The 19,813-nt window shown below is 41.3% G+C and overlaps 1 protein-coding gene across 2 annotated transcripts in view; it reads right to left on the bottom strand.

The window, feature by feature from the left end:
* Positions 1-19,813, bottom strand: part of LOC126483671 (TBC1 domain family member 31) — a 269,516-nt gene that overhangs the window by 180,021 nt on the left and 69,682 nt on the right. For both annotated transcript variants that reach the window (XM_050106735.1, XM_050106734.1), the window contains exon 7: positions 12,887-13,046. In XM_050106735.1, the coding sequence (XP_049962692.1) occupies positions 12,887-13,046 (160 nt within the window). The remainder of the gene's footprint in view (positions 1-12,886; positions 13,047-19,813) is intronic.

Raw genomic sequence — 19,813 nt, 5'->3', positions numbered from 1 at the left:
AATGAAGTTGGATTAAACCAGGCATAAAAATTTAAAGTGCCAGAAAAAGACAGCTGCACAATAAGCTCAAAGTAAACAGAAACTTTAATTTTGTAACTTATGTTAAGCGCTATAAGACTATATTCAAAAAAGTGATACTGGCAGCAAAAAAACTGGCAAATAGTATAGTCACAAACAAACAAAGAAATAAAACAAAGGCAGTCTGGTCTGTTGTGAAATCAGAGTTGGTATTCAACATTAAAATTAAAGAAATTCTCAAATTCGGTTTCAGGGTGATATTATTGTAAATCATGTTCAAATGTCAAACTGCTTCAATGATTTCTTTGTTAATATAGCAAAATCAGACGTGGACATGGACAGCCCATCAGGACAATATGATTTTGAGGCATAGAGATGTCATACAAATCATTAATTTTTTTTTTTTAAATTCACAAAAATCACTCAGAAATCACTAAAAAACAAAATTTCAGCTGGATAGGATGGAATATCTTCCATGGTAATCAAGGCAGCATGCCATATTATTTCATACCCAATGACTACTATTGCAAACCACTCCTTTGAAAATGGGTCTTTCCCAGATGTCCTCAAATATGCAGAGACTAAGTCATTATTTAAAAAGGGATCACCAGAAGATATGGGTAACTACTGGCCTATCTCTCTCCTTCCTGTTTTTTTCTAAAATATTTGAAAACTTGTGGCAAAACAACTAGAAAATTTCCTTACAGTAAATGATATTATTTGTAAAAATCAGTTTGGTTTTCAAAGAGGAGAAAGCACCATAAACGCCATCAGAGAATTTACAGAAAAAAATAAGCACATCACTAGTCCAGGGTACAAAAGTCTCAGGAATTTTCTGTGATCTAACGAAAGTTTTTGACTCGGTGAACCATTCATTACTACTTCATAAGCTGAAGAGCTATGAGACTGAAGATACTGCATTACAGTGGTTCAACTCTTATCTGACAGAAAGGAAACAAAGAGTTACTTTAACACTTGCACTCTGAATGGAAAACAATTTCCCAAGGAGTTCCACAAAGGTCAATACTGGGTCCTTACCTGTTCTGGTTGTATATAAATGATTTACCATCAAATATTGATGCTCATTCAGTCTTGTTCACAGATGACACCTCAGTCCTGATAGAAAATGATACGATAGAAAAGATTCCAGGTAGCATAGAAACGTTCTGGGGAAGCTGGAATCCTGGTTCCATAAAAATGGACTGAAGCTCAATGTCACTAAGATCCAGATAATACAATTTGTCTCTACATTGTCAGCAATATGTCCTGTACAAATATCCCATAATAATCAACTGATGACAGAAGCGAGCCATGTGAAATTCTTGGGCCTAAACCTTGAGAAAGTTAAGCTGGAAGACACACACAGACTTCCTGGCAAATAAATTCTCTAGCCTTTGCAATGTTTATTACACCTTGTGCCACTCATAGCGATACAAGAAAGACAGTCTACCACAGTTATTTTGAATCTGTTATTTGGTATGGGATAATTTTCTGGGGAAACTCTAGAAGCAGTACAAGGCTACTAATTCTTCAAAAGAAAATCATTAGAAATGTGTGCTGCCCACAAAAATGAGTCAAGTCACCCATTGTTCAAGAAATTAAAAATACTAACAGTTACTTCATTGTACATTTCTGAAATTTTGATTTTTGTATATAATAATCAACATAATCTTGAAAAGTTCTGTTCTAAGCATAGCTATGGTACTCGTAACAAGGAAAACTTCAAATTTCCTTCACATAATTTAAAGCTTTATGCTCAGACACCACTGTACACGGGACTAAAAATATATTACAAATTAAAAGGAAGAAACATATTAACAATGGACCTTGATTCACTGAAAAGTTTACTCCAAAATATTTTAATAGAGAAATGTTACTACACCATTGAAGAATTCATGGAAAACAGTCTGACATTTGAACAATAAAAATCTATAGTTAATACTGCAGTGTTGTCTGTGTACAACAAAGGAAATTGGTAAATTGTTAATTTATAGTAAATATAGTTAATGTTATAGTTATGTTAATTTATAGTAAATATAGTAAAACTCCTTCACATATTTGGAGGCTCACAACAAACTTCTCAGTGGACCAGTACAATACATTAGGCACTGCAAGAGCCATGCCCTAGGAAATGTCTTCAAAGTTCTCTACAAACAGGTCCACTGTGGATGGAGAACTCATTAGTTCCATCCACAGTGAACATGTTGTGTTGCTGTCCATATGACTGTATTACTGGTTCTCCATATAAAGTGATAATGATGTCTTGTTGTAGTGTATCTTTTCCTATGTATGCAAGCAAGGTGAAACTGCAGTTGTGGCACTAGTTTCATCTTCACGAGGAGTGGGGGTCCAAATCTCTATTTCACTGTTGTCACTCCATCCTAGATTTTTTGTTGTTTGATTAGTAATCTACCCTATCTCATTGGTGTCATTCCATTCTGGATTTTCCATTGTTTGATTTTGCCTAGTGGTTTCTCTTCCATCCCACAAGCCAGTGCTGTTTCTCTTTCTTACCATTCTCCATTGCATTACATTACTCAGTGACAGTCTTTTACTTTCTCTAATTTACTATTATTCTGTTGCCTCTCAAATTGCAATGCTTTCCATCCAGTTACCACACAACCTGTGACACGCTGTCTTTCAACCCCCCTGTAGCAATGGTCTCATCTATTTACAACACACAGCAACATTCCCGTGCAGACTGTAGGTATTGTGGTCTGTGTCCAACATTCTCCCTGTAGAGAATATTCCTGGATGTTCAAACTGATCCCAGCACCACCTTTCATCCACATATTTCTGGCACCTCATATATATTCCCACTGCATTTATACCTGCTGCCCCATCTCTACACTCACGTTTGCCCACCAACCTGCATCCCACACAGTTACAAACTTTTTATATATTTTTTTTATTATTTGGATTTCGATCTCATTTTGCCTACACGTTCCATCTCACTTTTTTGTAATGTTTCATCTGGTTTCATCCTTTTTTCCTATACTTCATTAGGTTTCATTTTTTCAAAGACTTTAAGATAGTCCCATATATTTTTATATAATTTTATGCATTCTTTATCTTCCACAATGGATCCTTGCTCTCTCCATCTGCACAAATACAGGAGAGCTTCCTTAACCCATCCACACATACTATTACTTTATCTTTCCACAATGACCTCTAACTGTTCAAATTCCATCAGTGCATAGCCCTCACTAACCTAATTCTGCAAAACCACATATCTCTGGTCCAAACCTCATAGCACTACCTTTTCTCCATCTGTAAAGTCCTCCTGCTCTTCTATCCTAAATTCCTGCATCACATCACCCAGATTGGAACCCTTGCCCTCCTACGATTAGAGCAGCATGAACACAGGCAATTAAAAAAACTGTCTAATACATAAACCTCTGCTCCTGCCTTGGACTATTGTTATCTGCCTCCCCAGGTCCCCTTATAATACCACAACTCTGTGGATGATCATACATTTTCTGCATGTTTTACAAAGTTTGTTTTATTAGTTGTGCTGAATATTATTCTTGTAAATATGTTGTCAAGTTACAAATGCTATTTGTTATTCATGAAAGAGAATACGCATGGAATGTTAACATTTTGTCAGTAGACAAGCTGACCTAGCCAGCGAAGAGCTATTGTCAAAGAGTACAAAGAGTATAGTAAATTGAATGCATTATTGCTGGGCATGTAAATGAAGGGGGGGAGGTGGCAGTTCAGAATAGCGAGGAGACTGTTGTCGTTGGTTGTATGTATTCGCCAGTGTGGCTATGCAAAAAGTACGGAGATAAAAAGTCTGTTTCCGAAGCATGGAGCAGTGAGCAGTGAAAACTGAAATGGTTGTTTTGGTGGATGTTTAATATGGGCAAGCTATGTGTATGGCACTTATTCGGCACAGTACAAATGCAGCAAGAGTAATTCACATAACATCAAGAGTACTGTGGGCCCTTGTTATTGGCTATTAGGAAAATAGCAGGTAGGTCGGGGAAGAATGCCAGTGTGCACTCGGTGTGCTTGCCGGGGGGTCTCGTCCGTAATGTGGAGGAGGCCCTTCCGGCAGCTATTGAACGCACTGGGTGTGACCGGCTGCAGATAGTAGCACATGTCGGAATGAATGACGCCTGCCGCTTGGGTTCTGAGGCCATCCTTGGTTCCTTCCGGCGGCTGGCTGATTTGGTGAAGACAACCAGCATCGCACGCGGAGTGCAAGCTGAGCTTAATATCTGCAGCATAGTGCCCAGAGTCGATCGCGGTCCTCTGGTTTGGAGCCGTGTGGAGGGTCTAAACCAGAGGCTCAGACGACTCTGCGACTATAATGGTTGCAAATTCATCGACCTCCGTTATTGGGTGGAGAACTGTAGGGCCCCCCTAGACAGGTCAGGCGTGCACTACACACCGGAAGCAGCTACTAGGGTAGCAGAGTACGTGTGGCGTGCACACGGGGGTTTTTTAGGTTAGAGGGACCCCCCCTTGGGCGAAACGATAAAATACCTGACGGCTTACCAGAGAGGACATTATCATCGTTGATAAAGAACGTCCGTCCTCAGAGACCAAAAACAGGAAAAGTCAACGTAATATTGGTAAACTGCAGGAGTATCCAGGGCAAGGTTCCTGAATTAGTATCTCTTATTGAAGGAAATAGTGCGCATATAGTATTAGGAACGGAAAGTTGGTTAAAACCGGAAGTGAACAGTAACGAAATTCTAGACACAGAATGGAATATATACCGCAAGGATAGGATAAACGCTAATGGTGGAGGAGTATTTATAGCAGTAAAGAATTCAATAATATCCAGTGAAGTTATTAGTGAATGCGAATGTGAAATAATCTGGGTTAAGTTAAGTATCAAAGGTGGGTCAGATATGATAGTCGGATGCTTCTATAGACCACCTGCATCAGCAACCGTAGTAGTTGAGCGCCTCAGAGAGAACCTGCAGAACGTCGTGAAGAAGTTTCGTGATCATACTATTGTAATAGGGGGAGACTTCAATCTAACAGGTATAGAATGGGATAGTCACACAATCAGAACTGGAGCCAGGGACAGAGAATCTTGTGACATTATCCTGACTGCCTTGTCCGAGAATTACTTCGAGCAGATAGTTAGAGAACTAACTCGTGAAGCTAACGTTTTAGACCTCATAGCAACAAATAGACCGGAACTTTTCGACTCCGTGAATGTAGAAGAGGGTATCAGTGATCATAAGTCAGTGGTTGCATCAATGACTACAAGCGTAATAAGAAATGCCAAGAAAGGAAGGAAAATATATTTGCTTAACAAGAGTGATAGGGCACAAATCGCAGAATATCTGAGTGACCACCATCAAACGTTCATTTCTGAGGAAGAGGATGTGGAACAAAAATGGAAAAAATTCAGAAACATCGTCCAGTACGCCTTAGATAAGTTCGTACCGACTAAGGTCCAAAGCGAGGGGAAAGATCCACCGTGGTATAACAATCATGTACGAAAGGTACTACGGAAACAAAGAAAGCTTCATCATAGGTTTAAGAGTAGTCGAATCATAGCTGATAAGGAAAAGCTGAACGAAGCGAAAAAGAGCGTAAAGAGAGCAATGAGAGAAGCATTCAACGAATTCGAACATAAAACATTGGCAAACAATCTAAACAAGAACCCTAAAAAGTTTTGGTCATATGTAAAATCGGTAAGCGGTTCTAAATCCCCTATTCAGTCACTCGTTGACCACGATGGCACCGAAACAGAGGACGACCGAAGAAAGGCAGAAATACTGAATTCAGTGTTCCGAAACTGTTTCACTGCGGAAAATCGTAACACGGTCCCTGACTTCAGCCGTCGCACGGACGCCAAAATGGAAAATATTGAAATAAACGATATCGGAATTGAAAAACAACTGCTATCACTTAGTAGCGGAAAAGCATCCGGACCAGACGAGGTACCCTTAAGATTCTACAGTGATTATGCTAAAGAACTTGCCCCCTTTCTATCAGCAATTTATCGTAGATCGCTGGAAGAACGTAAAGTACCTAGCGACTGGAAGAAAGCGCAGGTCGTTCCCATTTTCAAGAAGGGTCATAAATCAGATGCGAATAATTATAGGCCTATTTCGCTTACGTCAATCTGTTGTAGAATAATGGAACATGTTTTGTGTTCTCGTATTATGACGTTCTTAGATAATACAAATCTCCTTCATCATAACCAACATGGATTCCGCAAACAGAGATCATGTGAAACTCAGCTCGCCCTATTTGCCCAAGAAATTCACAGTGCCGTAGACACTGGCGAGCAGATTGATGCCGTATTCCTGGACTTCAGGAAGGCATTTGATACGGTTCCGCACTTACGTTTAGTGAAAAAAATACGAGCTTACGGAATATCGGACCAGGTTTGTGATTGGATTCAGGATTTCCTAGAAGAAAGAACACAACATGTCATTCTTAACGGTTCAAAATCTGCAGATGTAGAGGTAATTTCGCGAGTACCGCAGGGAAGCGTGATAGGACCTTTATTGTTTACAATATACATAAATGACTTAGTTGACAACATCGGTAGCTCCGTGAGGCTATTTGCAGATGACACGGTTGTCTACAAGAAAGTAGCAACATCAGAAGACTCGTACGTACTCCAGGAGGACCTGCAGAGGATTAATGCATGGTGCGACAGCTGGCAGCTTTCCCTAAACGTAGATAAATGTAATATAATGCGCATACATAGGGGCAGAAATCCATTGCCATAGGTGGTAAATCATTGGAAGCGGTAACGACCGTAAAATACTTAGGAGTTACTATCTGGAGCGATCTGAAGTGGAATGATCACATAAAACAAATAGTGGGAAAAGCAGGCGCCAGGTTGAGATTCATAGGAAGAATTCTAAGAAAATGTGACTCATCGACGAAAGAAGTAGCTTACAAAACGCTTGTTCGTCCGATTCTTGAGTATTGCTCATCAGTATGGGACCCTTACCAGATTGGATTAATAGAAGAGATAGACATGATCCAGCGAAAAGCAGCGCGATTCGTCATGGGGACATTTAGTCAGCGCGAGAGCGTTACGGAGATGCTGAACAAGCTCCAGTGGTGGACACTTCAAGAAAGGCGTTACGCAATACGGAGAGGTTTATTATCGAAATTACGAGAGAGCACATTCCGGGAAGAGATGGGCAACATATTACTACCGCCCACATATATCTCGCGTAATGATCACAACAAAAAGATCCGAGAAATTAGAGCAAATACGGAGACTTACAAGCAGTCGTTCTTCCCACGCACAATTCGTGAATGGAACAGGGAAGGGGGGATCAGATAGTGGTACAATAAGTACCCTCCGCCACACACCGTAAGGTGGCTCGCGGAGTATAGATGTAGATGTAGATGTATGGTATGGTAAGATAATCTGACCAATGATCTCGTAGTTTGGTCCCTTCCCCCCCCCCCCCCCCCCCCCCCCTTTTTTTAAATCAACCAACCAACCAAGAAGATCAACATGTGCCCTATATTTTACCCCTAAATGAGGCCATTTGATAAACCAACGGCATCATAAGGTGAAGTAAAATCTAGACTTTTTATAACTAGATGCGTAATAGGGAATTTTATGGCTTCAACAACATTGTTTTCATGTGTATTGTCACATAAATAATTTTCCTAAATCATTATCCAAGCAGTATCCATCCCATCCCTTTGTGCAAACCGAGATAATCAGAAAATGAATTGAAAATGAAGTTAACATTAATTTATTAGATTATCAAAACATAATTTTTCCAACTTTTGGACAATTCCGTAATAATAAAATCTTTGGCTGATGTATGAATAGTGTCAGAAATAGAATGATGCAAAAGCCAGTATTAATTCATTTGCTAAAAATAGATTAGCTCCAATAATACAAAGTTGATGATAAAATTTTATGTAGCCTGGACACTGAAATTCACTGTCAAAGCAAAATTTCTAATTTATAGCTTGTGGCATAATTTATAACTTTTATTACAAAGAAATATCAGAGCAACTGCTAGGTAAATGACAGTCCTTACGAATGAGGAACTTCAAACAATCTTTCTGCTTGCTATAATTACGACAGTCAGTATTACAATGAATAACAAACAAAAAGTTTCTGTCCACAGCCAGTAAGCAATCTTATTTTAACTGATCTTTGAAAATTAACATAATACGTTGTACGTGTTTTCTATTTGATTATTATCTGACTACTGTGACATCTGTGGTGCGAAGTACTTGAAAGTGGCATTAGGTACTCTTCCTACATTGTGACGCAACTAACTATTATTACATATGGTTGCTTACGAGTATGAAGTTCAGTTTCAATTTAATTATTCTTGTTCTGGTGAGGAACTGATGACTATTGGTCGTTTTCATTAATGACATACTTTGGAAATCTTTTTTTCCAAATTTTCCATTAACTACTGTTAATTAAAAATTAGTTTACATAATAAAAATATTTAAAGTTAACCAAACTTTGTTTCTAATCGTCATTGCTAAAGTACTGAGCAGTAGTGATTCGGTTATAACTTCATCTACTTCTCTCAGTTTTGCATTATTCTTCGGAGTAGATGCCTTTTCCCCATAGATTAGGGGCTTTAGGTGTCATATAGAAAAGCACAGTTAGCCAGAGAGGTAGGAGGGTTATACCCTCATAGCCAGCAAACCCTGCCACCCTACACAACCTGCAGCCTAAACAGACCATCCAAAGAAAAATCAGACCTCTCCAAACGTCTCGCCCTTTCCCCTCACCCAAATTCTGTCATACTAGGCTTGCTAAAGACCTTTTCTCCTTCTCCTGGAACCTACAGTGGAAACTATTTTTAACCACCAACCAATATTGACCCCGCCTTACTCAATTTATTCCTCTGTCTAACCATTATACAACCTCACTCCGCCTCAATCATCATCTGATAATAGCCTTAGCTCAAACACTGCGTCACCATCATACCCCAAATCCCTCCACATTGCAACTAATCTCACATCTGCAGAACCAACTACAATCCACCACAGAAATAATCCTTCCTGCGGACAAATGCTCCATCACTGTGGTTATGAACTGCAGAGGTTAGCTGGTTGAGAGGCTCTATTGTCACTCCATTCCAGAAATCCAGCATGATCTCCAGTCTTCCTCAAATCGCTAGGTCCATCTCAGAACCTCTCTCCTGAACCTATTTCACTACTCAACAGACTCCTACCTTCTACATGCTTTCTAAAATACATACACCTGATCACGAAAGATGCCCCTTTGCGGCTGGATTCCTTGTGACCACAGAGAGAATCTCTTGTCCTTGTCGAACTGCACCTGCAATTTATTACCTGTAACCTACCTACTTGCTCCCAACAACTTCCTCTACCAACTCTCAACATTTCCTGTCCCTTTACCACCTGACGCCCTATTCGGCACAGCTGATGCCACCTGCATCTACACTAATGTCCACCATGCCCACAGCCTTGCTGATGCTGAAAACTAGCTTTCCCAATGTCTGATTGCTTCCAAATCTACAATCTTCTTCCGGGTCACCATGAACAATTAAATTATATTCTCACCTACAATTACTTCTCTTCTGTAGGTATCATCAACAAAAACTCCATGGTATGACAATGGGCACCCACATGGCAATATCCAATGCCAACCTATGCATGGGCCATCTAGAGGAATCCTTCCTAACCGCCCAGAATTTCAAACCCCGCATCTAGCCCAGATTTAATGATGACACTTTTGTGATCTGGACAAAGGGTGAGGACACCCAATCCGCATTCCTCCAGAACCTCCACACCTTCTCCCCTATTCACTTCACTTCATGTGGCCCTCCTCAACCCAGCAAGCCACCATCTTCCACTTTCATTCTACTTCAATAATGGCTAAATCAGTAGTTCCGTCCACACCAAACTTACCAACCACCAAAAATACCTCCAGTTCGACAGCTGCCACCCATTCCATACAAATATGTCCCTTCCATATTGCCTAGTCTCCCATCATTGCATCTGCAATGATGAATAGTCCCTCTCTAGATATATTGAGGGCCTCGCTGAGGCCTTCAAAGTCTGAATTTACCCTCCCAACCTTATCCAGAAATTGATCTTCCTTATCCAGAAACCGATCTTCCACACACTGTCTTTCCAGTCACCTACCATTCCCTACATACTCAATGACTGGGCACAAAGAAGTGACCCCCTTGTGGCTCAGTAGCACACAGGACTGGAACAACTGAATCACATTCTCCATCAAGGTTCTGAGTCCTTCTCGCCTGTCCTGAAATGAGAAATATCCTCTCCCCACCTGTTTCACAGCCATATCCCACTGCCCACCCAACCTAAGAAATCTCCTTGTCCATCCCTGCTCCTAACCCCTTGTTAAAGGGCTCAAATCCCTGTAACAGACCCAGATACAAAACATTTGCCTACAAATCCTCCCCCTGCCACCTTCTCCCAACCTGTCACAGATATCACATATGCCATCAAAGCTACAGCCACCTGTGAAACCAGCCACATGGCCTACTGACTTAGCTACAAACACTGTGTGGCTTTCTACAGGTTCATGACCACCAATAAGTTAGCTGTACACATGAACGGCCACCACCAAACTGTGGCCAAGAGACAGCGGGCCCACTCAATTGCTAGGCATGTCACACAACATGGTTTACTTGACTTCAATAACTACTTCACCGCATGTACCATCTGTATTCTTTCCACCAACACCAGCTTTTCTAAATTGTGCAGGTGAGCACTCTCCCTACAAAATATCCTTAGTTCCTGTAACTTTCATAGGGTGACCTACACTAGTCCCTATCCCCAACTGCCTCATCCTCTTTCTTACTCCCACTCCAGCCTGACACACCCCTATTATTCCCTCCCCCCCCCCCCCCTCGCCCAAGTACACCTGGACAGTCTTTCCTCTTCTGTGCTCCTCTAGCCTCCCCCCCCCACAACCCCCCCCCCCCCCCCTCATACTGCAGCCTCCATATGCAACTAACAGCCAAACCACATTCCTACAGGCATCATTACAACATCTTCCCCACCCTGCTCTGCTCTCATGGCTCATCACGTTTGGATCTCTGCAATCAGATGTGACAGTGGTAACACGTGAGGACTTGATCGGACAGCTAATAGTGAATACGGTTTCATTTATTTACTTTTAAGAACATTTCAATTCTTTATCTCTGATTAACAATGAAACATATGCTTGTATAAACAACAATAATTCTCATCTTCATGTGATTTTAAAGCTGTGTTTGCAATCTAAATTAGGCATTTCAATACTGTCTATTGTCAGCCAAACTAATATTTTTACTGCCCAACATGTATGAGCACATGTGTGTCATTATCTTCTGTTCAGGTCTTATTCTTTACAACATTAAGTTCTTTAGGACCTTCTGTATGATAATGTACACAAGGCCATACAGAACCAAACATTCTAGTGCATAAATTATAGTAATATAGTTCTGCTTTTAATCAATGCACAAATGCCAAAATTCTGGACATCGAGATAAGCGATCACAGAACAGAAAAGCAACAACAATTGTTTAACAGTGCAAGAGGCATCTGGACCAAAGTAAGAAGTGTTATATTCTAAAGAGATTAAGTGAAATAAAATGCAGCTCTTCTAGTTTTAGTTCACTGGAGCAACAGAACATACCTAGACACTGGAAAAGAGCACAAGTCATTCCCATTTTCAAACCAGGTCATAGGAAACATGCAAATAATTATAGGTTTATACTGCGGATGTCGATCTGTAACAGGATCATAGAGGATGGTTTTGCTCACGTATTTTGAGGTTTCTGGGGAATGAAAATCTCCTCTATAGAAATCAACATGCATCTTGGGAAACTAAGCTCACTCTGTTCCTCCTAGAAATTCTAAGTGCTGTAAACAAAGACATCCAGGTCAAAGCCATGTTCCTTGACTTTAGGAAGGCATTTTATAGAGCGCTGCATTGTCATTTAGTGGATAAAATATGAGCCAAACAAGTATGGGACAAGATTTGTGACTTCTTTACAGATAGAGCTCAACAAGTCATTCTTAACTGAACGGAATTGGTATATGCAAAGGTAATACATTGTTAGATGACTGTAGTGTATTGCAGAGAGACCTCCAGAGGATCAGTGATTCATGTAGGATTGGCAGTTGACCTTGAAAATAAATAAATGTAATACAATGTGCAAAGACAAAAAATTCAACTACTGTATGATTACATTATTGGCAGCAAATCACTGTAAATAGTAACCACCTCAAAATATGTAAGAGCAACCATCTGAAGCAAACTAAAGTGAATGACCACATAAAACAAATTGTAGGAAGCAGAGGTGCTGGATGAGAACCTTTGGAAGAATCTTATTCACCCATAAACGAAGAACCTTACAAAACACTCGTTCAACTGATTTCTGAGTATTGCTCAACAGTCTGGGGCCCTCACAATGTTGGAGACAAGGAAGATCTAATGGAGAGTGTACACTCAGTCACAAGATCATTTAGTCAGTGTGAGAGCATAACAGAAATCTTCACCAAAATCCAATGGCAGAAATAGCAAGAGAGATGTTGTGCACCATGGAAAGGTTTGCTATTGAAATTCCAAAAACAGTATGTTCTGGGGAGAGCTGGGCAACATATTACTCCCTCCCACATATGTCTCATGAAATGATCAGAACGAGAAAATCTGAGAAAATCAGAGCTAATATAAAGATTTACTGACAATCATTTTTCCCATTTGCCACCTGTAAATGAAACAGTGAAGGGGTAAATAGACAGTGACACCAAAAGTATCTTCCACCAAATCCATAACATGACTTTCGGAGTATATGCAGCTGCAGAATATCTTAGGGCTGTAAAATAGATTAGTTGTTTGCACAAAAGGCAGGCCAGAATTCACGTAAGATAGTAATACTGAAAGGTGTTCTGTAAACCTTACCTTATTGCAGCCTCCATCAAATTGTTGTGGCAAAAATTCAATGCGTCTCACACCTGGTATAGTCTTTGGAAGTTGAATGACCTTTGTTATAGCCCAGCTGTCCAAGGAAATAACTGTCATTGTTTGTGACTGGCAACCAATTACCATAGCACGCCCATTCCTGTGAATTTCGATGGAAATAGGTTTTCAAAAAGTGAAACTAGTAAGCTGCTGTATAGCACAATACACTGTTGTTGTGGTCTTCAGTCCTGAGACTGGTTTGATGCAGCTCTCCATGCCACAATACACTATAATTTTAAAAAAGAATACTATTCTGCTAATGATAAGTAAAAACGAGGATGTCAACAGAACTGCATTTTTGTGCCACCTTAAATTAGCATTTATTTGTTCACACCTAATACATAGAAAAATTTTTGTTCTTCCTACAACCATAGTTTAATTTTGGAAAATCTCTTCTTATTATACATCAAATAACTATCATCATTCCTACTGCTGACAGGCATGCTACATCTCTCACTAAAGACATCCCAATGGACTGCACATTTTCCATTTAATTCTTTTTGTTGTGCTAAACAAATATTGTTAGTGAAGTCTGATGCCAATGAATGAAACAAAAATTACAGAAGTTTTACAGAGAAATGGAACATACTTTATTTATACAACCAGTTTTAGTTGTCTGACCATCATCAAGTTCATAAAAACATTCATAGCACCATTTTAGGCAAAATATAAAATCATTATCATCAGGCAAATTGTCATACAGTAATATAAATTAAATCATCACTCTATAAAAACTGTGCCAGGCTGTGTATTCTTACCAAGTTTTAACTTGAATGAGTACACTCCCTAGCACAGTTTTTATAGACTGACAATGGTATCCGTATTACAGTATGATAACAGTGTGTTATTCATGGTTTTATCACCTGACAATCGAGATTTTCTATTTTGCTGTGAATGTTTTTATGAACATGATGGTGATCAGACAACTGAAACTGTTTGTATAAATAAAGTATTTTACCAGCAGCTCAAGACAGTAATAAGACTTTTTTGAAATTTTACAAGACATTAAAGCCACACAACACTGCCTGTCAAAAGGACATACAAAGGGCAAAACAAGGGGGAAAGTTTCTGGGTTGTTCTGTCCCAACATATCTCCATTGAGCATTACACTATGATTACTTGCTTACTTAAGTTTTGAATGTTACATCTACCTCATCAATTTCTCTCTTTCATCATATGAATGATCTGCCTCAACTATCCTCCCCCCCCTCCCCCCCCCCCCTCTCTCTCTCTCTCTCTCTCTGCAGGTTCACATTATGATGCTGGACTCCCCTTTCTTGTTCACAGTATTGTCAAGTAGTATCTAAAAATACACTGGAGTTTGATCCACATTACCAATTTGCGGTAATATATAGGAATGTTTGCGGCACAAATTTGTCACTTAGCAATGAAAATTCACTCTCTTTTCCTTATGGTCAGCTGAAAGGCATTGAGTGATGATAGTTTTCCTCTGGACTCCTAACCCATTTCAACTGATAACTCTTGATAGCCTGCCCAAGCTAACTTGGAAACCAGTGATGCCTAGTTCTTTAGCTATAGCTAAAGCATTGAGTTGGCATATTTCACTCCCCACCATCCATCCATATTGTTGCTTTTCATCTATATAACAACAGAGCATTTTTTCAAGATCCGGATGCTTCACTTTTTGGCTGCAAAATGCCTGGTGAACACCGTTCATTTCCTGAAGCCTCCAGTCGCAAATACAACCCTCGCTCACACCATATTTTCTTCCCGCTGCACCGTTTCCAATGTTCTCTGCTTCTTCAACAACTTTTCCTTTAGCTATGTACAAGCAATAACAAGAACTTGTAGCCATAATTGACAAGTGTCCTCAGAGTCTTTCATGGTGGCATGCTTCAATAAAATCCTCTCAGTTTACAAGCCACATCAATGGTAAGTTAACACATTGTTAGTACTTCACTTCTAACATACTACTGACAAGTCACAGACTGAAACCGCAACAATGCTATCATATAACAGCATCTATAGTTTGAGGTGGAGCAGTACCAACCTTATTTCAATTATGTGCGCACCACAGTTTTTTGTCCTTAAAATCAGGAATAAATATGTAAGGATTATTCAGGTATATACAGTTTGTAGCCTTTATCTTCCCTTTGGTAGCAATTTTGAAGTCTGATGAAATCATCTTCGGTCACCAGGTGAGTCATAGCATCCAACTGTCTCAATTTTTTGACTAGTTTTCTACTCCTCATCTTCAGGGGAAGTGTTGGGTTCATGTCCAGTTCATTACTTTATAGCCAAAGGACTGTGAACTTCTCTATCGAGGCCCAGAGGATGTGACAAACTCGCGCCTCTGGGAGAGGTGTTACAGCCAGCAGTATGGGGAGCACCCCCAATGGTTTGGAGGGGTCTCTTGGTATCAAGTACTCATGCTGCCTGTCTATTCTGCTCACTGCCTCCTTTTCTTTTGACGAGATCCTCATGTAATCTTATTTTCAGTGTCTCTATCATGGCCAAAACCCAGAACACTTTGGTATGGCACAGCACCAGTGTTCAAAAACAAACGTGTCATTCAGTGATGCTCTGGTCCACAACTGTTGACTTGTTGGTTTGGTCAACATGAACACTCCTCAAATGTTCTGAACAGCACTGTGAGATGCATTACTGTATGTGGCTGACGTGCAGCACATCATACACCCAACTGATGCCATAGACACTATGTGCCCATAACCCTAGTTGGGTTTGGCTGCCTAAGCATACCCTTGATTTTAATGGTTTTTATATTATGCTCCTCCATTATTCTGGCAGCTCTGGATACTTGGCTGAATAGTGCATCTTATTTGTGTCTCTGGGCAGCCATAGTTGCAAACGGTTTCACGCAGGAGCTGTATTTTAATAGACAGACTTTCCCTGTCACACATGGCTCACACCATGTGTACTATGGTGGTAAGCAGACATTTACATTGCAGTGGATGGTGGCAGCGACTGGTGTTTAGGTACACATCCATATGCATCTTCTTCCTGCAGATGGAATGACCCTGTGTGCCACCTGTGTTCTTCTTTATCAGAATTTCTATAACCCGAAGAAAATTATTTTGTAATTGACAGATTGCAGTGGCATGGAGCCATGTGGCTGGCATGGAGCCAGCAATGCATCAAAAGAATCTGGATGAAACCAACAAAATTGGCAACAAAGAAAGCACACTATGCTCGAGAAAGGACTAAGATGGTGGGTGGCTCCTACCACTCATCCTGCCGAAACATCAATCACGAAGTAATTTTAATTGGAGAATAATAATATGGGTTGTTCTTTACCAGAATGTCTAGGAACAGTAAGCTCCATCGCGAACCTGATATGAACACATCTGTTCCAGAGGCATGACTCTTGGTAGAAAGGTTTGCGCTCCAGCATTTCTAAATGATTGACTGAGGGGGTTATGGGACTAAACAGTGAGGTTGTCAATCCAACAATTCAGAGTTACTTGTGTAAGATAGAGGGTCTGAAGTTAAAACACACACAGTAGAAGGCATAAAAGGGTGGACAAAATCCAAAAACTGGAAAAACTGAGGGATAAAAAAGTGGTCATACGGCCCAGACCTAGAGAAAACGAAAAGGAGGCCCCAACCACAATCACCCTGCCCCTGCTGCAGGTGCAAGGCAAAACCTTTTAACTGAAAATAAAAACCATTTTCACATAGGAAACTGAGGATCAGTTCAACCACCCACGAATCGTCTCCCAATATTAAAAACAATTAGGAAATTGTACTTAGTACAAAGGGCCAAAAGAAGGGGACATTCCTCCTACACATCAGGTACCATCAGTCTGGCTCCACAGCCACATTGTGGGGGTGGCTTGTTACTCAAGGGATGAGCCTAGTATGACCGATGCATAGATGGCATAAGACAGTGAACTCTTTTTGAGAGGATCGGAAGGAAGAGCACCAAACTGTAGTAATCTCCTTGATTGTGTGGAGCTTATTATGAAGAGCAATGGCGCACCAGGTGCCATTCCACTTTGGGGCAAAGAGACATTTGATGTGAATCTGCATATCTGCACTTGGGATCAAGACAGGGAATTGGGTAAGTATTTGCTTCTCTAGCCAGACGGTCAGCCAGTTCGTTCCCTGGGATTCCCATATGATTTGGGACCTAGTGGAAAACAACAGAGTAGGCTGCAAGGGCAAGGGCAGAGAGAAGGTCATGGATAGAAGAGACAAAAGGGTGATGAGAGTAGCATCAGTCTATAGCCTGCAAGCCACTCATTGAGTCAATACGTTCTAAAATGCTGTGGAGGAAAGCCTGACAAACAAAATGGAGGCCCTGTTAATGACTAGCAGCTCTACTGTGAAGACACTACATGATCCCAGCAGTAAACAGTGTTCCATACCATTAGGAGATGTAAAAGAGTATCCCACCTTATCTATCATTAGAACCATCAGTGTAGAAGATCATAGCAACCTGGAACTCTTCAGGGATGCATTGTACAAGATGCCAGAATATCATAGGTGCAACCGAGATCTTGGGACCCTGGAATAAGTCGGCCCAAAATCGTAGGCAAGGCACTATCCAGGGGGAGTGGGGGGGAGAGGGGGGGGGGGTACGGGTGCATGGGATATACAATACAGGATGGTCAGGGAATTTTCAAATGGTGATTGTGTAAGAAACTATGAGTTGGCTCTGTCAAATTTGTTGGGGTAAATCCCCATTTCTGCAAGGACTAGTGTGAAAGGCACCGACAGCCAGACACATCCCATAATGATGAACAGGGTCAAGTAGTTTCAGACTGGAAGGAGCTGCGGAGCCACAAACGTGACAACCATAATCTAGTCCGGACAAAACCAGAATGTGATTAAGATGGAGAAGAGTTGCATGGTCTGCAGCCCAAGGTGTGTGTGCCAGGAGGCAGAGAGCATTAAGCTTCTGCATGCAGGTAGTCTTCAGGTGGCAAATATGGGGCAGCCATATCAGCTTTTTATCAAAAATAATGTCCAATAAATGGGAATGTGTTACTACATCTAGGTGATGATCACCTAAATAAAGTTCTGGATCGGGTGTACTGGGTTGATGGCAAAAATGTATAACCCTCATTTTGAAGGGAGAAAACTGGGAGCCATGGGAGAGGGTCCATGCAGAAGCCCATCGGATGGCACCTTGGAGTTTATGTTCAGCAGATGCTACCAAGTGTGAGCTGCAACAGATGCAAAAATCATCAACATACAATGCTGGGATAATGAGAGGCCCAAAAGAGGTCACAAGTCCACTGATAGCAATGAGGAAGAGAATGACACTTAACATAGCACCTTGTGGGATACCGCTCTCCTGGACCTGAGGGGTGCTGAGTGAAGGGCCAACTCAAAAAGTCACGGTTAAAAATCAGAAAGGGGGGGGGGGGGGGGGGGTGGGCATGAAAGCTCAAGTCATGGAGGTAACTAAAATATGACAATGTCAAGCTGTGTCATATGCCTTATGTAGGTCAAAGAAGACCGCGACAAGGAGCCAGCGGTTAATAACAGCCTGTATGATTGTTGTTTCCAATCTGAGGAAATGACCAGTTGTACAGTGTCCTTCCCAGAAGCCACACTGATATGGGGACAAAAGGTCCCAAAATTCGAACACCCAACTTAATTGGAAGCTAGCCATCCTCTCGAGCAGATTACAAAGTCTATTTGTCAGGGTAATCGGGTGGTAGCTGTTAAGAGACATTGGATTCTTCCCAGGCTTAAGAACAGGGATAACTATACTGCCTCGTCATTACAAGGGGAAGGCATCTGTGCGCTAAATATGGTTGAAGACCCTGAGGAGATGTTGCCTCTGTGTAATGTCCAAGTGTTGGATCATCTGGTTGTGGATGGAATCCAGGCCTGGGGCCATGTCATTGGAAGAGGTATAAGCCTGCAAGAACTCCCATCAGTAAAGGGTTCATTATAGGATTTGGCTTGGTGGGTGTTGAAACAGAGGAGGGTTTGTTCAAGTCTGCGTGTCTGCTCGAGAAAGGTACCAGTATAGAAAGAGGACACTGAAGTTGTCGCAAAGTGTCTCACAAGGTGTTTTGCAAGGACCAATGGATCAGTAAGCAGAACACCCTGTACGAGGAGACCCTGGACAGTTAATTGTTGCTGACGGCCCAGAAGTTTACGGAGCTTGGACTAAACTCGTGATGAAGAGGCATACATCCACAGGGAGGAAACATTCCTTTTTACTCTGCTTAATAAGGTAGTAAGCCTTAACTTGGAGATGCTTAAAAGCGATAAGGTTGGTCTCTGAAGAGTGTTGTCAAAATCATTACAGCGCCCGTCGGTGGTCCTGGATAGTGACTGCTCTATCCTTGGTTCACCAAGGTACTGGTCGATGACAAGGGGGGTATGTGGATAGGGGGATACTAGTGCCAGTGGCATGAAGAAGAGGGCAGAGATGTCTTGCACGACCGTGTCAATGCAATCCGAGAGACAGGTGTTGAAATGCACAGCAGACACATATAAAGGCCAACTAGCTCTGCAGAATGCCCAACGCGGAGACCTGGTGGCACGACGGCAACAGGAGAATGATAGGATCACCAGAAAGTGGTCACTGTCACAGAGATCATCGTCAAGTGTTCAATGTAGGAAAACTACAAGAGCAGGGGAGGATATCGGGAGATCAGTAGCAGAAAAATGCCGTGAGTGGCACTGAAGTGGGTAGGGGAACCATCATTAAGAGAAACAAGTCTGTGATAAGTTGGTCAACTGGAAGACCCCTACCCATCAAAGTGGCACTCATTCACATGGGGTGGTGTGTACTGAAGCTCCCGAGGAGGAGCTGAGGGGGGCAGGAGTTGCTGTATTAAGGTATGCAGGTCAACATAAAGAAGTGGCCTACCAGGGGGAGATAGAATTGCAAATGGTGATTGCTGGGGTCATTTGCACTTG

This window comes from Schistocerca serialis, chromosome 6, assembly GCF_023864345.2.
Source record: "Schistocerca serialis cubense isolate TAMUIC-IGC-003099 chromosome 6, iqSchSeri2.2, whole genome shotgun sequence".
Lineage (NCBI taxonomy): Eukaryota > Metazoa > Arthropoda > Insecta > Orthoptera > Acrididae > Schistocerca > Schistocerca serialis.
This window is presented reverse-complemented; position numbering and strand designations above follow the sequence as displayed.